The 20670-nt window shown below is 33.8% G+C and overlaps 1 protein-coding gene across 1 annotated transcript; it reads left to right on the top strand.

Moving 5' to 3' along the window:
• The first annotated feature begins 223 nt into the window (after positions 1-223).
• Positions 224-1199, top strand: LOC149948802 (swi5-dependent recombination DNA repair protein 1 homolog). The gene is made up of 3 exons (XM_090172673.1): positions 224-375; positions 516-857; positions 944-1199. The coding sequence occupies exons 1-3, from the start codon at positions 349-351 to the stop codon at positions 1121-1123; spliced, it is 549 nt and encodes a 182-aa protein (XP_090028799.1). The 5' UTR covers positions 224-348; the 3' UTR covers positions 1124-1199.
• The last annotated feature ends 19471 nt before the right edge of the window (positions 1200-20670 follow it).

Raw genomic sequence — 20670 nt, 5'->3', positions numbered from 1 at the left:
CCTTTGTACAAAAAAGATCATAGAAAAATTCTTTTGAATGCTTAGAAATTCCCATTTTTTTATTGCTTCTTGTACGAGACGCTAGCAGAAACGCGAAACCAAAACCGATTTAAAAATACCGCCGTCCCGAGGAAATTATTTCATATTTGTGGACGCTAGATGGCAGCTTAACATGGTTAAAGTTAGACGCAAAACTTTTCTTAAATGTTAAGAAAATGTAGAAGTTCATTTTCTTGCCATTCGTGCTAAAATATTTTATTCAATTAACATTTAAATCCTTATTTTATCATTTATCGAAATTATTTATTTAGAGAATTTTTAAGAAACGTGTTACAAAATTTTGGAGAGATGAATCCTAATTTAGCTGGAAAACAGGTGGGTTTAACCTTTTTTTTACAAACGTCCATACTGTAAGTTTTTAAAAATTATGTGTGGTATCATTCTTATAAGCTTATTCTAGCTTAGTGACCGATTTCTTGATTAAATAAATAAAGGAATTTTTAATATATTTCTAGATGAGTTCCTCATTGAAGGAAAGACTTAAACGAATTAAATCTTTTCGTTATTCCCCAATAACCTCACCAACGATTAAAAAACCAGAACCATCATCATCGCAGCTTTCATGCGAGATCAAAACTATGAAATTAGCCAGTTTACCGCCCATTCCATTAAATTTGAATGATTATGATAATGAAACAAATATGTCTCATGAAACAGTTCCACCTTCTAATAACCAGTTACAAAACTGCAATGACATTCATGTCCTTTCTAAATGGTCTAGAGAAGCGAAAGAGCGTGTATCTAGCAAAAAAGAGACAATGAGAAAATTGAAAATGGTCAAAATGTATCGAACTAAAGTAAGTTAAATGCACACTCTAATTTATTAAACAAAAATGTGCCTAACATATTTTTTTATTTGTTTCTTAACTTTCTATTAATTTAGAATAACCCTGAAGAGCTGATATCTTTGATAGATAAATGGCGTGACGTAAGTCAGAGAGCCATTCAAGATTTAAGAGAAAAGTTCCCTGATCCTAAACCAAATATGACAAAGTTTATAAATCATCTTCAAATTGACAACAAACTCTTAAACTATAACCCGGAAGACGAAGATTTTAACTAATAAATGTATGCGTTTATAAAGTCTAATTTGTTGTACTCAATTTCTTTTATAATGAAATTTTATTAATATTTAATAAGGTTTTGCTCACTTGGGTCATCTTTATTTTTGGGAATTTTAACCATTCATTTTTCTTGTGTTTTCCAGTTTTAGGTAGGACTTTTTTTCGTTTTACTTAACTGTGGTATTTTTAAAGTTTTTGGATTTCCCGCCATTTGTGTAAATCAATTATTAATGTAGTCGTTACTAGATGGCGATAGGTGATCGCATTTTAACGTTACTTTTGTAAAAATGAAAGTCGAGGCTTCAAGCTAGCTTCAAGGGATGATAATATTTTCTTAGGGTTTATTTAGTTTGAACTTCTTTGTGCTGGCCTTTAGTTCGAGGGTCAATAAACAAGTGTTTATTCGTTAAATGACCGTCATTTGGTCTCGGTAGTCGTTGGCCAGTTGCAGAAGAAAGTAGACTATGGAACGACTAAGTGAGTGCAGTCAAGTAGGCTTTGTATTAGAGTTAGTAGCAACGATTCCCGAGCCGGGAATTTTGGGAATCCCCAGATTTTCATCCGCGACCCAATCATGGATTAAGGTTGTTTAATCCGGTGCGTTTAATCCATGGAGTAGAACGCAATTTGGTTAGGAGGGGGTACACAATTGATTAAAAAATTATGATGCAAATTGTTCATACATTTCGGCGTGGGACACGTGCCTCTTACCCTAGCTACTCACTGCCCCGACCGGGTGTCCAATTGTTAGATTACACAAATATATAATTACACAGCAACAAAAACATTAAGAGTCGAACTACAATGGCGTTGTTCATTATTTTTCGGTATATCTACAAATTTTTTTTACTTTGTATATATATTTTGTAAACCCCGACCCGTCCAGGTTTTAGTTTTATTTTTCACCCTGTTACTGTCCAAATAGCGACCTTGTTTTTCGTTATTAACCCCATTCAGATCCCCGACCCTACATGTTTTCATTATATTTATCCCTATTACTGTCCCCTACCCTACATGTTTTCGTTTTAATTATCCCAATTACTGTCCCCGACCCGTCTGTCCCAACCCTGTTTTTTAAACCGGTTCATGTCCCTGACCCATTCAGATTTTTGTTTAATTTTTATCCCCGCAACTGTCCAAATAACGACCCGGTTTTTCGTTTGTAACCCCATACAGGTTCCCGACCTGTTAATGTACCAGTCCCAACCCAGTTTTTCGTTTTTAACCCCATACAGGTTCCCGACCTGTTAATGTACCAGTCCCGACCCAGTTTTTCGTTTTTAACCCCATACAGGTTCCCGACCTGTTAATGTACCAGTCCCGACCCAGTTTTTCGTTTTTAACCCCATACAAGTTTCCGACCTGTTAATGTACCAGTCCCTACCCAGTTTTTCGTATTTAACCCCATACAGGTTCCCGACCTGTTAAGGTACCAGTCCCGACCCAGTTTTTCGTTTTTAACCCCATACAGGTTCCTGACCTGTTAATCTACCAGTCCCGACCCGGTTTTTGGTTTTTTTATTCCCCGTTCCTATCCCCGACCCGGTTTTTCAGGTGTTTCAACGCCCCATACGATTTCTACTTCACCTTCAATGTATCTGATGAATACATGGGCTTAGCATTATGACGCCAAAAGGTCGAGCGAAAACGAAACTGTGGCAAGACCTCCACCTACCCCTTTAAATAAACAGAAGTGCCTATTTGGCTGTAATCCTCGGCGAAATATTTCGTTTTTAGGTTTCTATATTCGCTTGATTGGCTACGTGGCTCGTTAACTTGGAAGAAAATGTCTTTTAGAAAAAGAGTCTTTTAAAATAACACGAGAGAGAATCTTCAGAACTCCTCTCAAATCAATCTTATTTTAAGTTTATTTTTGGTCGTCTATGTCGACCCCTCTTCCTCCCCCCTTTTTCCTTTAAACTTTCGAAAATAATCAATAGACCGATTCACAAATTGCCTACAGGGAAACAAATATACAGGGGGAAGCATTTTGTATGGTTGTTAATTTTTTAATTAAAAAAATCGAAAAACCGTTATATAGATTATTTAAATCGTATGGTTTTCATTTTAATTGATTTTATTGATTTTTAAACATTTGATGCCTCTTTTTCTTGATTAATAATTTGTAAAAACCCGTAATCTAAATTGAAATTAATATTAATTAAATTTAGTTACTATACTTGTAATTAAGTTAACTCTGAATCGATATGGCAACAGTATTTTTTTTTCATTTTATAAATACGTTGAAGTATAATTAGCGATTTAAATGAAATTGATTAAAATAATATATCCATTTAATAGTATTATTAACAATAGAGGGCGCTGGCTGAAATAATTTCTTCTCGTTATTCATTTATAAGAAAAAAAAACAATTAAAACTATTGTAAGCGAGGTTTTATGTAAAACATAACTCATGAAGAAGCACGAAAAGGTTTGATTTTTACTATTTTATAGTTCATTTTTTAAATCTCTACGTTTCAGACAGGTGGCGCCATCTAGTAACACTTCGCGTATTTAAAAATCAAACCTTTAATGGCGTGAAATGGGCATCGGACGATTGATCCATAAAATAGCTGACTTAGTAATTATCGCTTTTAACAGTATTTGGTAGATTTTAAAGTATCATAAACTCTAGAATATAATCTAAACCATTTCCGTTTTGATTCGAAACGGAGCTATTTCCCAAAATTTGTTGTTTAAAACGCTGTCGACTGAAACAGAGAATCTGTTTAATTTCAGCTCAGTAAACAGTTTTTTAAGCGAAATTTCATTTTAGGAACTTTTCCCAGAAGCACTTTAAATTTCAGCTAACAGCGATTCGCTTACGCACTCCTATTAAGCCCTTATCATAAGTCTATTATTACGTTCCACAATTTTTTCAGTTAGTGGAAATAATTACTGGTAGCTTTGTGTGGATTGACGTGGAATTGACGTCATACTAAAAAAGATAAGAGCCTCTAGCGACAAAAATACGTAACTTTAAAAAATTATTTGAAATGTGCTATGAACAGATTTTAAATTACTACCTATTTAGCAATTTATATTACGCCATTCTCATAAACAAAATTGATTTACAAATTCTTAAAATGTATGGTTTTGAGATGGTTCGTCAAATAACTAAAAGGTCAACAAAAACCTGCTTTAAACAAATTCGAGAATACATATCATAGAATTGGAGATAAAACTATGAAAAACCAAACGGCATTGAATCTAATCCAAAATTGACATAAATCGTGAAATTCTCAGGGTTTCCCATTTTTCGAAGCCAAAAGTAACCAGTGAACACTTCCCGTCAATTGATAATGTTTAGTTTTAAATAAATATGGCTTTTGTATCAAATTATTCGTGAAATTTTCAACACTTTATTCAAGTGTCAATTATTACTAAACAATTCGAAAAATTAAAAATATCAATATTTATCTTTCTACCGCGGTTTGAGCTACCCCCGTTTTAAATTTAAGATTGATTTAGTCCCATTTCATCCAAATTCATTTCTCCCAAACTACTTTTCACCCAATCCCATTTGACCCAAGTCCATTTCACCCAAACTACTTTTCACCCAATCCCATTTGACCCAAACCAATTTCTCCCAAGTCCATTTCACCCAAATCTATTTATCCCAAAAAGATATAAAAACGACATCATACGATTCTTCGAACTTCTAACCCATTTCATGTTAACAAAAACACCAACTGCGATTAACCTACTACTTTAACGTCTTAATATATGAAACTTAAAAGAACTGGTTTTTTTTAATGATTAAACATGCAATACAAATGTATTCAAATTTAATTTAATTTTTAATCTATTTTAACTTGTTTTTTTAAAGATTAAACATACAATAGAAATGTATTCAAATTTAATTTAATTTTTTATCTCTTTTTTTACTTGTTTTTTTAAAGATGAATTATACAATACAAATGTATTCAAAATTAATTTAATGCCATAAATAAATAACTTTATAAATTTTGGGTGAAATGGGAATTGGGAGAAGTGCACTGGCTTTGGGTTAAACGGTACCACTCTTATCTTTTGGGTAAAATGGGAATTGGGAGAAATGGGTTTGGGTCAAATGGGAACATACCTTTAGATGATCATTGGAGGGAATTTAAGCGTAGATAGCGAAAATAACACTTTTTTTCTAACTTAAGCTTACCAGAAGTATATAACAACCTTCTTCTGGAGGAAGTATGAAAGTTCCAATAACCGTCATGTTCAAAATCGCGAACAACAGAGTTTCGCCATAAACTATAAAATCAGAGCTTTCAAAACAATATTTCGCAAATAAGTAAAATTTTAACTATAGAAAACTGAAAATTACAACTTTAAAACACGCTATAATGTACAGATTTGTAATTCTAATCATGTTTTATCTCAAAAATAAAATTTTAAAGAACTTTTAAAAAAGGAAAATGATAAATTTGGCACTGGGTGAAACCCGGAACAACTCCTTCCACGTTTAGTTTGCAAGTTCTCTCCAGGTAATACAGGGTGACCAGACTTCCTATATTTCCTATTTTTTTCTATATTTTCAATGCTTTCCTATAAATGCCTTTAATTTACCTTATTTCCTATAATTTCACCGGTTTTCATTTCTTTTACTGGTTGTACTTTTTTCGATTTTAAATTTTATCTTGAATTCCCACCAAACAACGATAAAATAGTATTCTGGAGTTGTGATGATACACAAGAGTGACAAGAGTAATAACTTTGGTTTTTTCGTGTAGTAAAACCCAAAAAACGTTCGTCGTCGTGTACCCACATGTATCCCATATTTTTCTTTTTTTGGCCTATTTTTATATTTTCCTTTATTTTACCGATGGTGTTTTCTATATTTGACGTATTGTATCTTATATTTATAATTTTCTATTTTTCCGGTAAATTTTTCTTTTAATTTCCCTGGTCACCCTGGTAATAGTAAGTGTGGCATGAAGAGCTGGTCACCACCCTCCTACGCATTGTAGTCCGACTACCTGAATTAATGGCATTAAAAGTCGCTTGATGACTTGGGTTAAGCTGATTATTATTATTATTATTATTCTAAGCGGTGTGGTCTTTATTGATGAGGACCTTACATTTGGCCCTCACACCGTTTATCTATCTAAAAAAATGGAACCAGTGACTGTGGTGTATTCGCACTCTAAAACCGGCTCTTGATGTTAAACTCTTAAATAAGCTTTATCAGGCTCTTGCTACGGGGACTTGTATTATAATGTCGCTCCAAATTATCGTTTGAAGGCCGTTCAAGTCTTACAAAACAGGGCTGCGAAAACCGTCATGGGAGCTAAAAGTCGCTCGTCGGCTGCTGATGCTCGCTCTGCCCATCACCATCAAACAATGTTATGTCTTCCACTTTCTAATATTTATGCATAAAATTTCCTACCATCAAGTTCCGGAATATGTGATCCCGAGGGCTAACCAGTGAGAATTTTCCTGTACACTGATTATGTAATCATTAATGATTACGATGAGTACAGAATGATTACGATGAGTACAGAATGATTACGATGAGTACACATGATTACGATGAGTATACATGATTACGATGAGTATACATGATTACGATGAGTACAGAATGATTACGATGAGTATACATGATTACGATGAGTATACATGATTACGATGAGTACAGAATGATTACGATGAGTATACATGATTACGATGAGTACAGAATAATTACGATGAGTACAGAATGATTACGATGAGTATACATGATTACGATGAGTACAGAATGATTACGATGAGTATACATGATTACGATGAGTACAGAATAATTACGATGAGTACAGAATGATTACGATGAGTACAGAATGATTACGATGAGTACAGAATGATTACGATGAGTACAGAATGATTACGATGAGTACAGATTGATTATGATGAGTACAGATTGATTACGATGAGTACAGAATGATTACGATGAGTACAGAATGATTACGATGAGTACACAGGCAACCCAAAACTTTAAAATTGTTACAGATGAGTAATTTTGTACGGGAGAATTCCAATGTATACGTGTGATTACAAATGATTACACGTGATTACAGATGAGTACGCGTGATTTCATAATGATTACGGGTGATTACAGATGAGTACGCGTGATTTCATAATGATTACGGGTGATTATAGATGAGTACGAAGATTACAAATGATTACGGGATTACGAATGAGTACAAAAGATTACAGAAGATTACGTAATCATTACCGTTAGGGTGTACACCGATTACGGGAAGTGGTTAGCCCCGTGTGATACAACGTTTTACGCGGGTGTGTACTGTACACAAATATAGAACCCTTCCCTTTCCAAATTTAAATATCTCTTACAAGATTACGCCTTAACAATTTAATTTTAATTTTTGTATTTACTCTCACTCCTTAAAATTTTATAAACATGTTTCTGTATTATTTTTGTGGACCCAACTGGAAATCAGTCTTGTGGCTGAGTTGGATATCCAAAATAAAGCCATATTATTATTATTATTTTTATAAATAACTATTCAATTTACCAAATTTTCATACTTCATAACGACTGGCCAATCTGGTTTCGTTGATCCCGGCGGTTCAACTCGGAGGGGCTGTATGGGATGATGCGTACCCCGTACAAATTAGCGGCGCTACCAAAAATATTTCCAGATTCAGCGACAATTTTTCCGCTTTTCCCCGATATTTCGCGAGAAGAAAAATCGGCGGGAAAAGGATGAAGGATTTGACGGAGCGAGTCTAACTTCTCTTTTTAAGCGTAGTTCCGATGTTGGCGCGCCCACTCTAAAATTGGTTTTCATTTTGGGGGGATTTTCGTAACCTTCTAAGAGAGTCAGGTATTTCGGATTTGAGATTGCACGCTTGAGACTCGAAATATACCAAGAATTCCCCTTTTTATAGGGTTTTAATTTCGTTAATTTGATTCGGTCACACTACTAGATACTTGATTATTTGCGGTGGTAATTTTGACATTGATCTACAGATCTTTGACGATAATCCTTCATCAAAGTCGGCATACTTTTCTTATGATTATTTTATTAACTACCTTACAATTCATTCAAGATAGGGACAAAAAAATAAGGGGAGGGTTTCAAACCCCCCTTGTATTTAGCTTTGACTATATTAAATTTTCAGCCCCGCATCGACCCTTACTTTGAACTTTTACATAGTCTGAAATTCCTCTTGGCGAATTCCTAGCTACGACACTGATGACCCTACGGCTTTAAAAATTCATTTTGCGCGTGAAAAACAGTCAATTATACTTGACTGATTTTAGCGCGCTAAATGAATGTTTTCTGTTTATAATGATTTTATAAAAAGAAAGTGATCTTGCCCAACTTGTTAAAATGTTGCTCTTACGTCACAAGACGCTGATTTATTAGCATATTTTTCGCACGAGCGCTAGAAAAACCTATATTCCTCTGGCGACTGTAGGGCGCGCTTGTAGATTTGTAAAAGTAAGAGACTGTGACGTAGGAACCACATTAAAACAAGATGGCCACGTTACTTTATAAAAAGAACTATTCTATTCCTTAGTAGCAACGATTCTAAAATTGGACCATTTAAATTAACATGTTCAGCTCGAGGAAACTGTAGGAAAATAAGCCGATTCTACCCTTGTCATGGCGACTAGTACCTGGCAGCCTTACTAGAAATTGTCGTTTGCTAAATGGTGGTTTAGCATCGAATCTAGAGATGGTGCTTTTATAATAACAAAATTTCGTCGGTTATGACAGAAATTTGCAGTGGGTTTAATCTCTAGTATATTTGGACTAATCTTTGGTGGGATCTGCTTAACTCGAAATAGTTGTTGAACAAATGTTGCCCCTCATTCTTCCACTACTGTGTACCACAAAGTGGCCAAATGGGCGACCTTGACCTTGAAAATGGTCAATTCGATCTCCAAAATGTTTATCTCGAAAATATACTAATAATATACTATAATAATAAAGTACTATTATAAACCAGACGACCTCGACCTTGAACAAAGACTATATATACGCTTCGCTTACTAGACAGGCGTGTTCCTAGGAAAAACCTGTTAACACCTCCGTAGCACTGTAAAAGCTGGGATCATATTTTGACCCGCGGCTAGAGGCGCCACTAGTAACACAGCTCAAGCTAGGGGAAAATTTTTACCAGCGTCGAGATGGAGCCACGATCCTTATGCAAGTTGAGCCATAGTGAACACGCCTGTCTAGTAAGCGAAGCGTATATATAGTCTTTGACCTTGACAATGGTCATCTCGACCTTCAAAAAGTACGACCTTTCAAATTATAAATTTGGGCACCCCTGGTCTAACTAGTGTCCTCGTTATATTTCACAGATCGCTTATGGTAAAGTTTAAAGCCTAAAATTTGTGTAACATTTTATCTAATAATTGAAATCGTATTATTTCTACATCAGTTCTGGATTTTTATCAGAAACAAATGTGCCTGCGCCTGACTGTCCCAAAACATTGGAGCAAAATCAATCGGTTTTTGGCGTCTTTTACGGCGCTGTACCATTCGCCTTTCAAGTACCGACTTCCAAAAGAAAACCACTTCCCGGTCAAAGCGAGATTTCCCGCGGGAATACTCGTGGCTCCAACTTCCAAGACAATCCGATCGCTTTTATCGGCCGGTCAGTTGAGTATCGTTTCGACCATCGGTCAAGTTTTGAGGGTCGATTTTTATTTATTTAACGAGCGCGTGTCTAGGTTCGTTGTCGCCCTGGGTCCTTCCGAGAAAAACGTGGCGTCAATATTTTTGGGGTAGAAAAGACTCCAAAAACAGAGTCTCAAAGTGGGCTAATAACAGGAAGCGAGTATACGGGAAATATCGTCGCATCTGTTTATTAGTACGAGTGCCGGAGTCCGACTTCCTCGAGGGACTGTTCTATCCTTGAGGGTCTGCACCCCCCCCCCCCCCCCTCCGCCGCTCCCTCGTGGCCTTTACTCGGCTTAAATTGCAACTTCATAACTACGGTTCGGTATAGTCGCGGTCGAGACGTTTCGAAGTTGCCAGTTGGGACATTTTACCGTCCAATTGGCCTGCTTTTCAAAATACGATGCGGGGGAAAATTTATGGTTTTTTGAGATGGTTTTTCAGGGTTTTTATTATATAACTATAATATTTTAATATATTGTATTATTATTACTAATATAATCAAATATAATATATAATAATTATGTTAATATAGTCATCTTATTATATTTATTTCTGGGTAAAAATAACAGTAACTATTTTTAATATTCGAAAATATTTGATATTGTTTAAAATAACAATAACGTTATTGTGGGCGATAATTTGAGCTTCTTTGAAAGATTGTAATATTAATCATATTAATTATTTATATACTCTAATACATAATAATAATTATTAAATTAATTTTAATTTTTAAATGGGATCCCTTCTTTAAATAAATAGGTGATAAATTGGGCTATTTTTAAGAAATATACATTTTTAAACGGCGGGCGATTTTTTTTGGCTTGTTTTGCGCGATTTGGGCTAGAGGGAAGTCCACTTATATCTGGCAACTCCAAAGACGTTTTGCAGTTTCAACGCCAAATCCAGAACTACACCATTTAAGCTTAGTTTCCATTAGCGCGCAAAAACAAACGTGTTGCGTTACGGAAAAATTCTTAACTTTGGAACGTGCATAGATTTTACGGGCGTAATTGAAAAACGCGCCAGTGGAAACGAAGCTTTAAATGGTCCGGTAAATTTCCACCTTAGACCGAGAGTCAAGTAACTCGAGATACGTGACTTTTGTAAGAAATAAGAATCCTAATTACATTAGGCTGACTCGTTACTTCTAATACTTTTCGAAATATTTTTAACCTACTTTCATTTTTAGTTTACTATAATCCAGTACCGGATTTACGGAAGGTGGGGCCTAAAAACGCCAAACTCGCGTGTCCTGAAGAAAAATCCATTGATTTCATCAGTGGTGGGGGCTCATAGACCAGTGCCTAGACCCTAGTAGGCCTAGTCTTTAATCCGGCATTGCTAAGGTCATAATTAAAGATTTAAAACCAATTTTAGACTAGCTTGAGTTTTGCTCTTAAGTAGGTAGCGAAACGTCGAAAATGGTAAAGCCCGGTTCATGACTATCGACTTCCGGCGGTGGAGAGTGAAAGGCGCTGGGTGATCCCTCAAAAATGTCGCCCAGCAGCTGAAGAAGTCCGCCAGCATCCTCGTGTGAAGGATTTACGCTGAATTATTATTCAGAAAAAATATGGAGCGAGAGATACAAAATCCAACCGCGTTTGTCACTAATCATTTACCGAATTCGCTATTTTTGGAATTTTTAATAAGCCCCCCTGAAAATGTCTAGGACGTGGCCTTATCAATGACAAACTTCGTTTGCGTTTCAACCTTAATTAGTTTTTAATCTGCTCTGTTTGCCAGAATTCAGTTTTTTTTACATTTGGGATTTTACTCTTATACTGGAAATCACGTTTACCTCTTAGCATTACCAAAGGCAGGGATATTTCAGCCTACGACGGAAATATAGTCATCTAACTATTGGGGTCGCTTTGATTAGAGTTAGGATAAATATATTGTGTGACAATATTATGGATTACAAACTTTAAAAGTTTTTAATATTTCAAATTTAATAATTATGTAATATTTAATGTAATTAATTTATGTAATTTTTAATATAATTATATTATGTAATTTTTTTATATAATTATATTATGTAATATTTAATATAGTTAAATTATGTAATATTAAATATAATTAAATTATGTAATATTTAATATAATTAAATTTGGTAATATTTAATATAATTTTATTTTAATTACATTATTTGATAAAATTATATTAATTAATAAAATTATATTATTTAATAAAATTATATTATTTAATAAAATTATATTGGAATGGAATGGAATTAATAAAATAACATTATTTAATAAAATTATATTATTTAATATTTAATTTGATATTTTAGTAGTTAGTTTCATATTTTCATATTTAATTTGATATTTTAGTAGTTAGTTTCATATTTTCATATTTAATTTGATATTTTAGTAGTTAGTTTCATATTTTCATATTTAATTTGATATTTTAGTAGTTAGTTTCATATTTTCATATTTAATTAAAATATTTTCGAACATAAAATTATATTATTTGATAAAATTATATTATTTGATAAAATTATATTATTTGATAAAATTATATTATTTGATAAAATTATATTATTTGATAAAATTATATTATTTGATAAAATTATATTATTTGATAAAATTATATTATTTGATAAAATTATATTATTTGATAAAATTATATTATTTGATAAAATTATATTATTTGATAAAATTATATTATTTGATAAAATTATATTATTTGATAAAATTATATTATTTGATAAAATTATATTATTTGATAAAATTATATTATTTGATAAAATTATATTTTTTGATAAAATTATATTATTTGATATATAATTTAATATTTTAGTAGTTAGTTTCATATTTTGATATTTAATTAAAATTTCATATTTTAATATTTAATTAAAATTTCATATTTTAATATTTAATTAAAATTTCATATTTTAATATTTAATTAAAATTTCATATTTTAATATTTAATTAAAATTTCATATTTTAATATTTAATTAAAATTTCATATTTTAATATTTAATTAAAATATTTTCGAACTTAAATTTTATATTGAAACCAAGCATGTATTTATTTCAACCTGGGGAGAATAACTCTGTTGAGGCGATTGTTAGCGTTCCTCCCAATCCTCCTCACGCTCAAACACTGAGCTCCGCCCCCCGTTGACCAAATCAAATCCGCTTAGTATCTAAAATTGACGTGTTCCGACTCAAATAGAAACGCAAGTACTAACGTTTTACTTTCCTCTTCTCATACCGATTTCGATAAATTTATAAATTAGGCTTACCCCGCCAATATTATTGTAATTTAGGCAAAATCTAAAGGCGTTAGCTGCTATTTCAATAATAGCAATATTATGTACTAAGCAGATGGCGGATCGAAAAGTGACAATTCATTGGATGAATTACCAATATTTGTACATCTCAAAAAAATTGCATTTCCAAAAACCGGTCACCAAACCGAAATACGCTATAAATGTGTACGAATTTTGCGCTGTTCACGCTGCTGATTTAATTTTCAATTAGTTGGACAAACTAATTGAACTTCAAAAGTTTGAACTTTCCTTTAGGTCAATGGTGTCCAAATTTCCAATTTAAAGCCGAAATCACAATTTTTAAGATTGAAAGTTCCCTTTTCATATTTTAATTTTTATATTTTTACATTTTTAGATTTTAATATATTTTTACATTTTTAGATTTTAATATATTTTTACATTTTTAGATTTTAATATATTTTTACATTTTTAGATTTTAATATATTTTTACATTTTTAGATTTTAATATATTTTTACATTTTTAGATTTTAATATATTTTTACATTTTTAGATTTTAATATATTTTTACAATTTTAGATTTTAATATATTTTTACAATTTTAGATTTTAATATATTTTTTAGATATATATTTTGAAGTTCATTATGGCCATTTTGAAGACCACCGTAGCTCTTCCCTGGCCGCGGATTATATTAAGTCTTCTACTGGCGTTCTTTGCCAAGGCTGGAAATTCGGGAAGCATTTTAACTGATTTGGTGATTGGGGGGATGGTTTCTGCCTTTGTACAATTGCAGGCGCCCTGAACCGTATTAATTTTAATGTTCTTTCGAAACACAGTTTGAGTATTATTATGTGAATGCCCACTTCCGCCACCACGTGGCGATATAACGAATTCAATTGATCAAACTCCCAAATTTCGGCCCGTTCTTGGGCTACCCCCGTCGAGATAAGCGCCGCGCTGTATTCAGTTAGTTATTCCTACGGCTTACCTCCACCCCCCTCCGAGAGAAAAAAATGGAGATTTATTTTGGGGGCGCGCGCGCTCCGTTTTTGGGCACGTGTTCTCCAAAAATCACGTGTCCTTCACGCGTGCGGGGGGATTCGGGGGAGGAAGCCGATTTTCCGAAATCGTTGTCTTACAGCAAAACCCGCGTAACGTGAATTACGTGTTTTTTGCTTTAATATGTTTTTTTAAATTCTATGATAAATTCGGATACTAGTGCCCAAAACCGTAGTCTTTTATCGCAAAATATTATCTTTTTATAAAGCCCGAGCCGCTTGAAATATCATAATTGTTTGAGAAATACCGGAAATATTTGAGAAATATCGGAAATATTTGAGAAATACCGGAAATATTTGAGAAATATCGGAAATATTTGAGAAGTATCGAGAAATACCGGAAATATTTGAGAAATACCGGAAATATTTGAGAAATACCGGAAATATTTGAGAAATATCGGAAATATTTGAGAAATACCGGAAATATTTGAGAAATACCGGAAATATTTGAGAAATACCGGAAATATTTGAGAAATACCGGAAATATTTTAGAAGTATCGGAAATATTTGAGAAATATCGGAAATATTTGAGAAATACCGGAAATATTTGAGAAATATCGGAAATATTTGAGAAATATCGGAAACATTTGAGAAATACCGGAAATGTTTTAAAAATATCGGAAATGTTTTAAAAATATCGGAAATATTTTAGAAATATTCTAAATATCGAAACTATTTTAGAAATATTCTAAATATCAAAACTATTTCAGAAATATTCTAAATATCGAAAATATTTTAGAAATATTCTAAATATCGAAACTATTTGATAGGTATTAGAAATATAAGAAATATCTAAAATATTGAGCAATATCGGAAGAAATATCAGAAAATCCGAAAACACAGAAATTACAGATAAATGTAATAGAGATAATAGTAAATCTGGTGTACATTTTTATAATCTTCAATATTTAACATAATTCAAAATGCCATTCATAAAGTTACGTGAATTTGTCCTTCATTCGACGAAATTCGGATGAGAGATGGCCTACTACGGTAGCAAATATTCGTCTCTTCGTGGTCTCTCCAGTATCCTCCGTGGAAGCGGACGGAGGATCTATGGCTCGATTGAGAGATAGGGGTGGAGATCTCCTGTCGATGCTTATCGAATTATAGAAAACGGAGATCGATTTTGAAGATGGCCCGGGATAAGGGAAACGTTTTCATTGCCCGTCTCGAAAGAGATGCCTTTGTGCCTCGCCTCTCGCTAGATGGAGCCACGGGTGGGCTCTTTCGCAATAACGGGGTCACGTGGCTGCTGTTCGATACGGGCACTTTGTCGCCCTATTCTCCAGCTTCTCCGCGCGTAAGCTTGAAATACGGATTCAACCAAGAATTTATATTAAAGGGAGTAGGAACTAAATCGAAATTGTTTTTAACGTAACTAGCGCCAATCACCTCTAGCTTCTGTTAAAGCTGGTGGCTGAAATTTTAAATTCGTTGATCATAATAATAATCAGCTAGGCTAATACCCAAGGCACCGCCTTAGGCCTAAGTCATCAAGCGACTTTTAAAGCCATTAATTCAGGTGGCCGGGTTAGGTTGCGTAGGAGGGTGGTGGAAAGCCCTTCATGGCACGCGAGCCAACAGCTCCCTACACTTACTATTACCGTTAACCCTATACAAATTTTTATGGAAGGGGAAACTGAAGAAAAATATACTCCCTTTAATATTAATTTGGAGGAATTTGAAAGGCCACATTAGCGTTTGAGAACCCTGCTTGAAAAATATATGAGTTCCTCTGGTCAGTCATACTTTTAAATCTTCCATTCTTATTTCCGGTGCTCACACACAGTGTCGTATTTACTAATAGGGCTGACTAGGCTTAGCCCTAGAGCCCCGTCGATCTTTCCAAAAGGTAGGGCCCCGAGACGAGGCTAAAAGTAACAAGGTCAGTGGGGCCCTAATAAAGCCCAAGCCTAAGGGCCCGGGCACTAGTTATTCCGCCATACGCCTATATTAAAAGGTTTGTAAAAATGTCAACCTACCATACGAAATTTAAATTTATATGGAGACGAATTTCCTGTCTTTTACGAAGTTTCGGGTTTTCGGTCGACGTGTAAATCGTTAAGTGATTAAGAACTGACGAACTATTACAAGTCTTTGTAACTGTCAAGTAACGATGACTTAGTAATCGCCATCGACCGACCTTTTTACGGAGCAGCCAAGGCTTATTGAAAAACCTTTTCTAAAGCGAAAATATCTCTTACTTTTACAAAATAATAATGCATTATTGGAACTAAACATATAATTGACTAGTATACGTTATAAACAGTACGTTCGTTTAAGGAGTTGGTTATTTTCGTATATATCGTCATCGCACGTAACATACTGAATTATTGTTACTTATGCTAATATAAATTTTATCATAAGTAACATACTTAATTATTGTTACTTATGCTAATATAAATTTTATCATAAGTAACATACTTAATTATTGTTACTTATACTAATATAAATTTTATCATAAGTAACATACTTAATTATTGTTACTTATGCTAATATAAATTTTATCATAAGTAACATACTTAATTATTGTTACTTATGCTAATATAAATTTTATCATAAGTAACGTATTATATATTAAGTATGACAATTAACAAAAATTATCACCGAATTAATTTTCAGAGTTATCGCTTAATCCAAGTATAGTTTAACCCAGAACCCCTAGTGTCTAATTATGACCTAAAATATACTACCAACAAGGACGGTAATATATAGTTGCAAGTCCAAATTGTAGCAGGGCGAGAGTGTCAGTGTCGAAAAAAGGTTCTGACAAAAACTTTGCACTATAACAATATAGTATGTGTCCTACTTTTTGTTACTTATGATTTTAGAATTATTGCTATGGATAAACATAATAATTAAAAAAAAGAGTTAATTATTTTAAAATATTTAATCGCAGATACGTTAGGGTCAATTTATCCTTAACCCCCGAAGATAGTTAATACGCGTATAAAGAAGAGATAATCCAAGGTTGCATTATTAGGCTGAAGGCGGCGCATGGGAAATTTCGGTGTATTATGAATTCTTGCGCATTTCGCAAGTTTTCTCGCTGTAATCTGAAACCTCCCAAATCCCCCCCACTGGGGGGATGGAAGTTTTACAATCTCTACCATTCATTCTCGCGTTTAAGAAACAACGTTTTTTCTTATCTTACTAGCTTTTATATCATGAAAAATGTATTTATTTATGCTGTCGGGAGAATGACTTCGATGAGACATCATGGTCTAGTGTTCGCCCCCCCCGGGTACGATGGGGGGGGGGGGGAGGAGCAAACCATTTCAACAGCGTGTATTTCAATCGCGCCGGATGACGTCAGTTTTAGGAACCCAATGAGAGACCGTGAATGATTTGATTGCGTGTAAGGGAAGGGGCTTACTGTTAGTGCATGATGGGGATTGGGATAAACGCTAAAAATCGTCTCCACTTATTAATTCTCCCTAATTATAAATAAACAAATTCTTTATATCAGATCAGGCGGTTGGAAAAGACAGCGTAATAAGTACCCTTTCGAATACCAACCATTCTTGGTCGCAGCCATAATGGTTACTTATTTTCGAAGATTCCTCGTTGAACGGTCGCTTTTTGCGCAACGCCGTTATAACTTTGACCTCCTTTACGGAACTATCTCCAACGTCGGAAGGAGTGGATGGGGGAAATGTTAAAAAAAATTAAATATAATTACGTACGTCTTCGTATGAATGAAAAAAATCAACTCGACGCTCGCCCGGAAAGATATGAAAAAATGTGTGTCTTTTTTTAAAATTCTATTTACACCTGTTTTGTGATGGTAACCCTTTTTGATTTGGTACAAGGTCACCCAGAGAGTTACTCTCAAAAATATGAGGGAGAGGGTGAGTTTTTTGCGACTCTGAAAGATATAAATCTTACGACATGTAAAATTACACTATTAGGAGCGGTTTTTTTTATTGAATCTGACGTGACGGTTTTTTTAAACGAGAAACGGCCAAAGAAATCTATATTTAATTTTCAAGTATTTATAATCGGGGTTGACTGATTTTAATTCCCGAATAAGCGAATGATTTTTATTTTAAATCATTGATTTAAATCGCCTATTACACTTCAATGTATTTAGGGAAATGTACAAAATTAGTAGTGTTGGTAGTAACGGTAATTCAGAGACATTTCAAGAACTAATTAAATTTAATTAAGTGGCAAAAGATTAAATAAATTTATATTTCATTTTAAGTATTTATATTTAAATCGCCTATTAATCAGATTAGATTTTTAATCATCGATTTAAATCGAATATTAATCAAATTCATTTTTTAATCATCGATTTAAATTGAATATTAGTCAAATTCATTTTTTAATCATCGATTTAAATCGCCTATTAATCAAATTCATTTTTTAATCATCGATTTAAATCGAATATTAATCAAATTCATTTTTTAATCATTGAGTTAAATCGGCTATTATGCTTCAATTTACTTATGCAAATGTTCAAAAGTAGTATATACTATCGGTTGCAGTGATAATTAATTCAGATGCACAGCAAGAAAAGTAATTAAATCTTCCCTGAAATCGGGATTTGATCCCTGAAGTACCCTATTTTCATAAAATTCGGGGAAACCATCGTAGGCTTAAAATATTTTTATACATCTGCTCAAGGACTGTTTACAAAATAGTCTAATCTGACGATTAACGATAAAATAGTTCGAATATAGTACATAAGGTAGCGCCACAAGCTTGGTAACATTATTAAATTGTAGGACAGAGCCTCCCTATTACGTTGTTAAATTTAAATAAATTATAAATACAAAATCAGTTTTGGAATTTAGTTAAAATAAATATCTCATTTTGTTTTGCATTCGTCCCTATTTGGTTCCAACATAGAAACTACTATAGTTTCTATGGTTCCAATTTTGAAAAAAATTGTCCCTATTTTTATTGAAACAAGTACCTATTTTCCTGTTCGCGTCACCACCATGGGCGTCTTAATATCATGGGCTATATAAACTCGATACCATAGCAATGAGATGGGCCACACCTACTAGTAACCTACGAATATTAATTCTAATAATTAAAAATAAATATTAAAAATTTAATCATGATTTAATCTTTGTACAGCCAAAGCGGCAGATTTAGTTTTAATCTAAACTAATCGTGATTTAATCATACGAGGGTGTCCTAATAATCATTGGAGTGAGCTGCCCCTCGTTTGAGCCTTCAAAATGACTGTCTTTTAAATTGGAAATTTGGACATAATAAGTATTGGAAGACACTAGCGGGAACCATAGCAAGATTTCTCCCGTTGTGACTTTGCGCTTCGATCTAACTTTTTTCTTACCAAACGCTCCCATTCATCCTTATGAAATTATATCGGTTACCGCAATTCTATAACGTATCTATTCCTTCTACCCACCAACCGCTATCAGGCCTATCGAATATACGTTTGGGAGTTTCGCTGGGCCCATTCTGCAGCGTTGTCCCGGTAACAGTAAACCATACACGTGCCGTTGAGTTTTTTAAACGCGGCGAATCCCTCTCGCACCTCCTCCCATTCATTGCCTCTTCTTGAAAGGCAGAAAAAGACCCTTCTTCTTTAGAGTGTTACGCACATGTTAGGAACGAATTTGCATCAAGAATTTATTCAAGCGTACGGAGAATATTTAAGCAGCACACTATTCGCCTTGTGATTCCCCAGTGAAAAGCCACGCCCCTCTACCTTACCTCGCGTTAACTTTCCCCCCTTTCCGCCGATAAGGGGGGAAGACACTCCCGTACGATCGCGGGTACTTTCTCCGCGTATCTCCGTGTAGGCGTAGAATATTTCTCGGATATCATGAAACCAGAGGCTATAGTTGCGGTTACGTATTCTCCGTTGAACTGGGATATATTCTTGTTCGCGTTTAAAGGAACGCGTCCAACAGAATGTACGGATGTATAGGAGTCGGCTTTCTACGTGGAAAGATGGTCGTCACGTGGTGAGTCTCGCGCCCCCTTTTCCGTTTGTCCATCGTCCTCCGAGATGGCGCTTCCGGCAAGAACGCCATACTTCCGTTCCGCTCGGTCGTCTGTAGGAAACGATCTCTCGGTTCGGGTTCCCGGAAAGAAAAGGATGTCAGACCATCTCCATACAGATTTTCTTTATAGTTTAGTCGCTGTTGGGTTTACTATTACTTCGAGCTGGTGCTTGATCATGTTGATTGTTGACCTCAGGTTGTGACTCTAGTACCACTCATCTTATTAATTTACTTATATTTGGTCGGGGTTTCCAAAGGGTCAAGGAAAATAATTTGTCAAACGTAAGGTAAAACTCTGGGAATTTAGTTTTTTTCATGAAATATTTAAGGTGATTTAGTTGTATTTTTACCGATTTTTACTCTAATTATGTGGTTATTACTAAATTCCTTAATGCTGGGGTTATTTTTATTCCAACTTTTGTTTTAGTTAAAACATAACCTGAAGAGTCACCTTTATGCTAAAATATACGGTGAAGAATTTTTTTAACTTCTGATAAATGTAATATATAAAGTGAAAAATTTACAAATTATATCATTAAAATGTCCAGGGATAATCTGTAAAAAATGGTTAGCGAAAAGTCCGGAAATTTTAATCTGAAAATATTGTGGCAACCTTTACATTTGAACAATACATTAAT

This window comes from Leiobunum rupestre, chromosome 4, assembly GCF_980474605.1.
Source record: "Leiobunum rupestre chromosome 4, qqLeiRupe1.1.hap1, whole genome shotgun sequence".
In the NCBI taxonomy this organism is placed as follows: Eukaryota; Metazoa; Arthropoda; class Arachnida; order Opiliones; family Sclerosomatidae; genus Leiobunum; species Leiobunum rupestre.
Note: the sequence above shows the minus strand (reverse complement) of the source record. Positions and strands in the feature narration are given on the sequence as shown.

Excerpts from the sequence above, each read along its gene's own strand:
- LOC149948802 (XM_090172673.1), top strand. The coding sequence starts at position 349 with ATGAATCCTAATTTAGCTGGAAAACAG. Across the intron at positions 376-515 it reads CTAATTTAGCTGGAAAACAG|ATGAGTTCCTCATTGAAGGA; the intron begins GTGGGTTTAACC and ends ATATATTTCTAG. Across the intron at positions 858-943 it reads TCAAAATGTATCGAACTAAA|AATAACCCTGAAGAGCTGAT; the intron begins GTAAGTTAAATG and ends CTATTAATTTAG.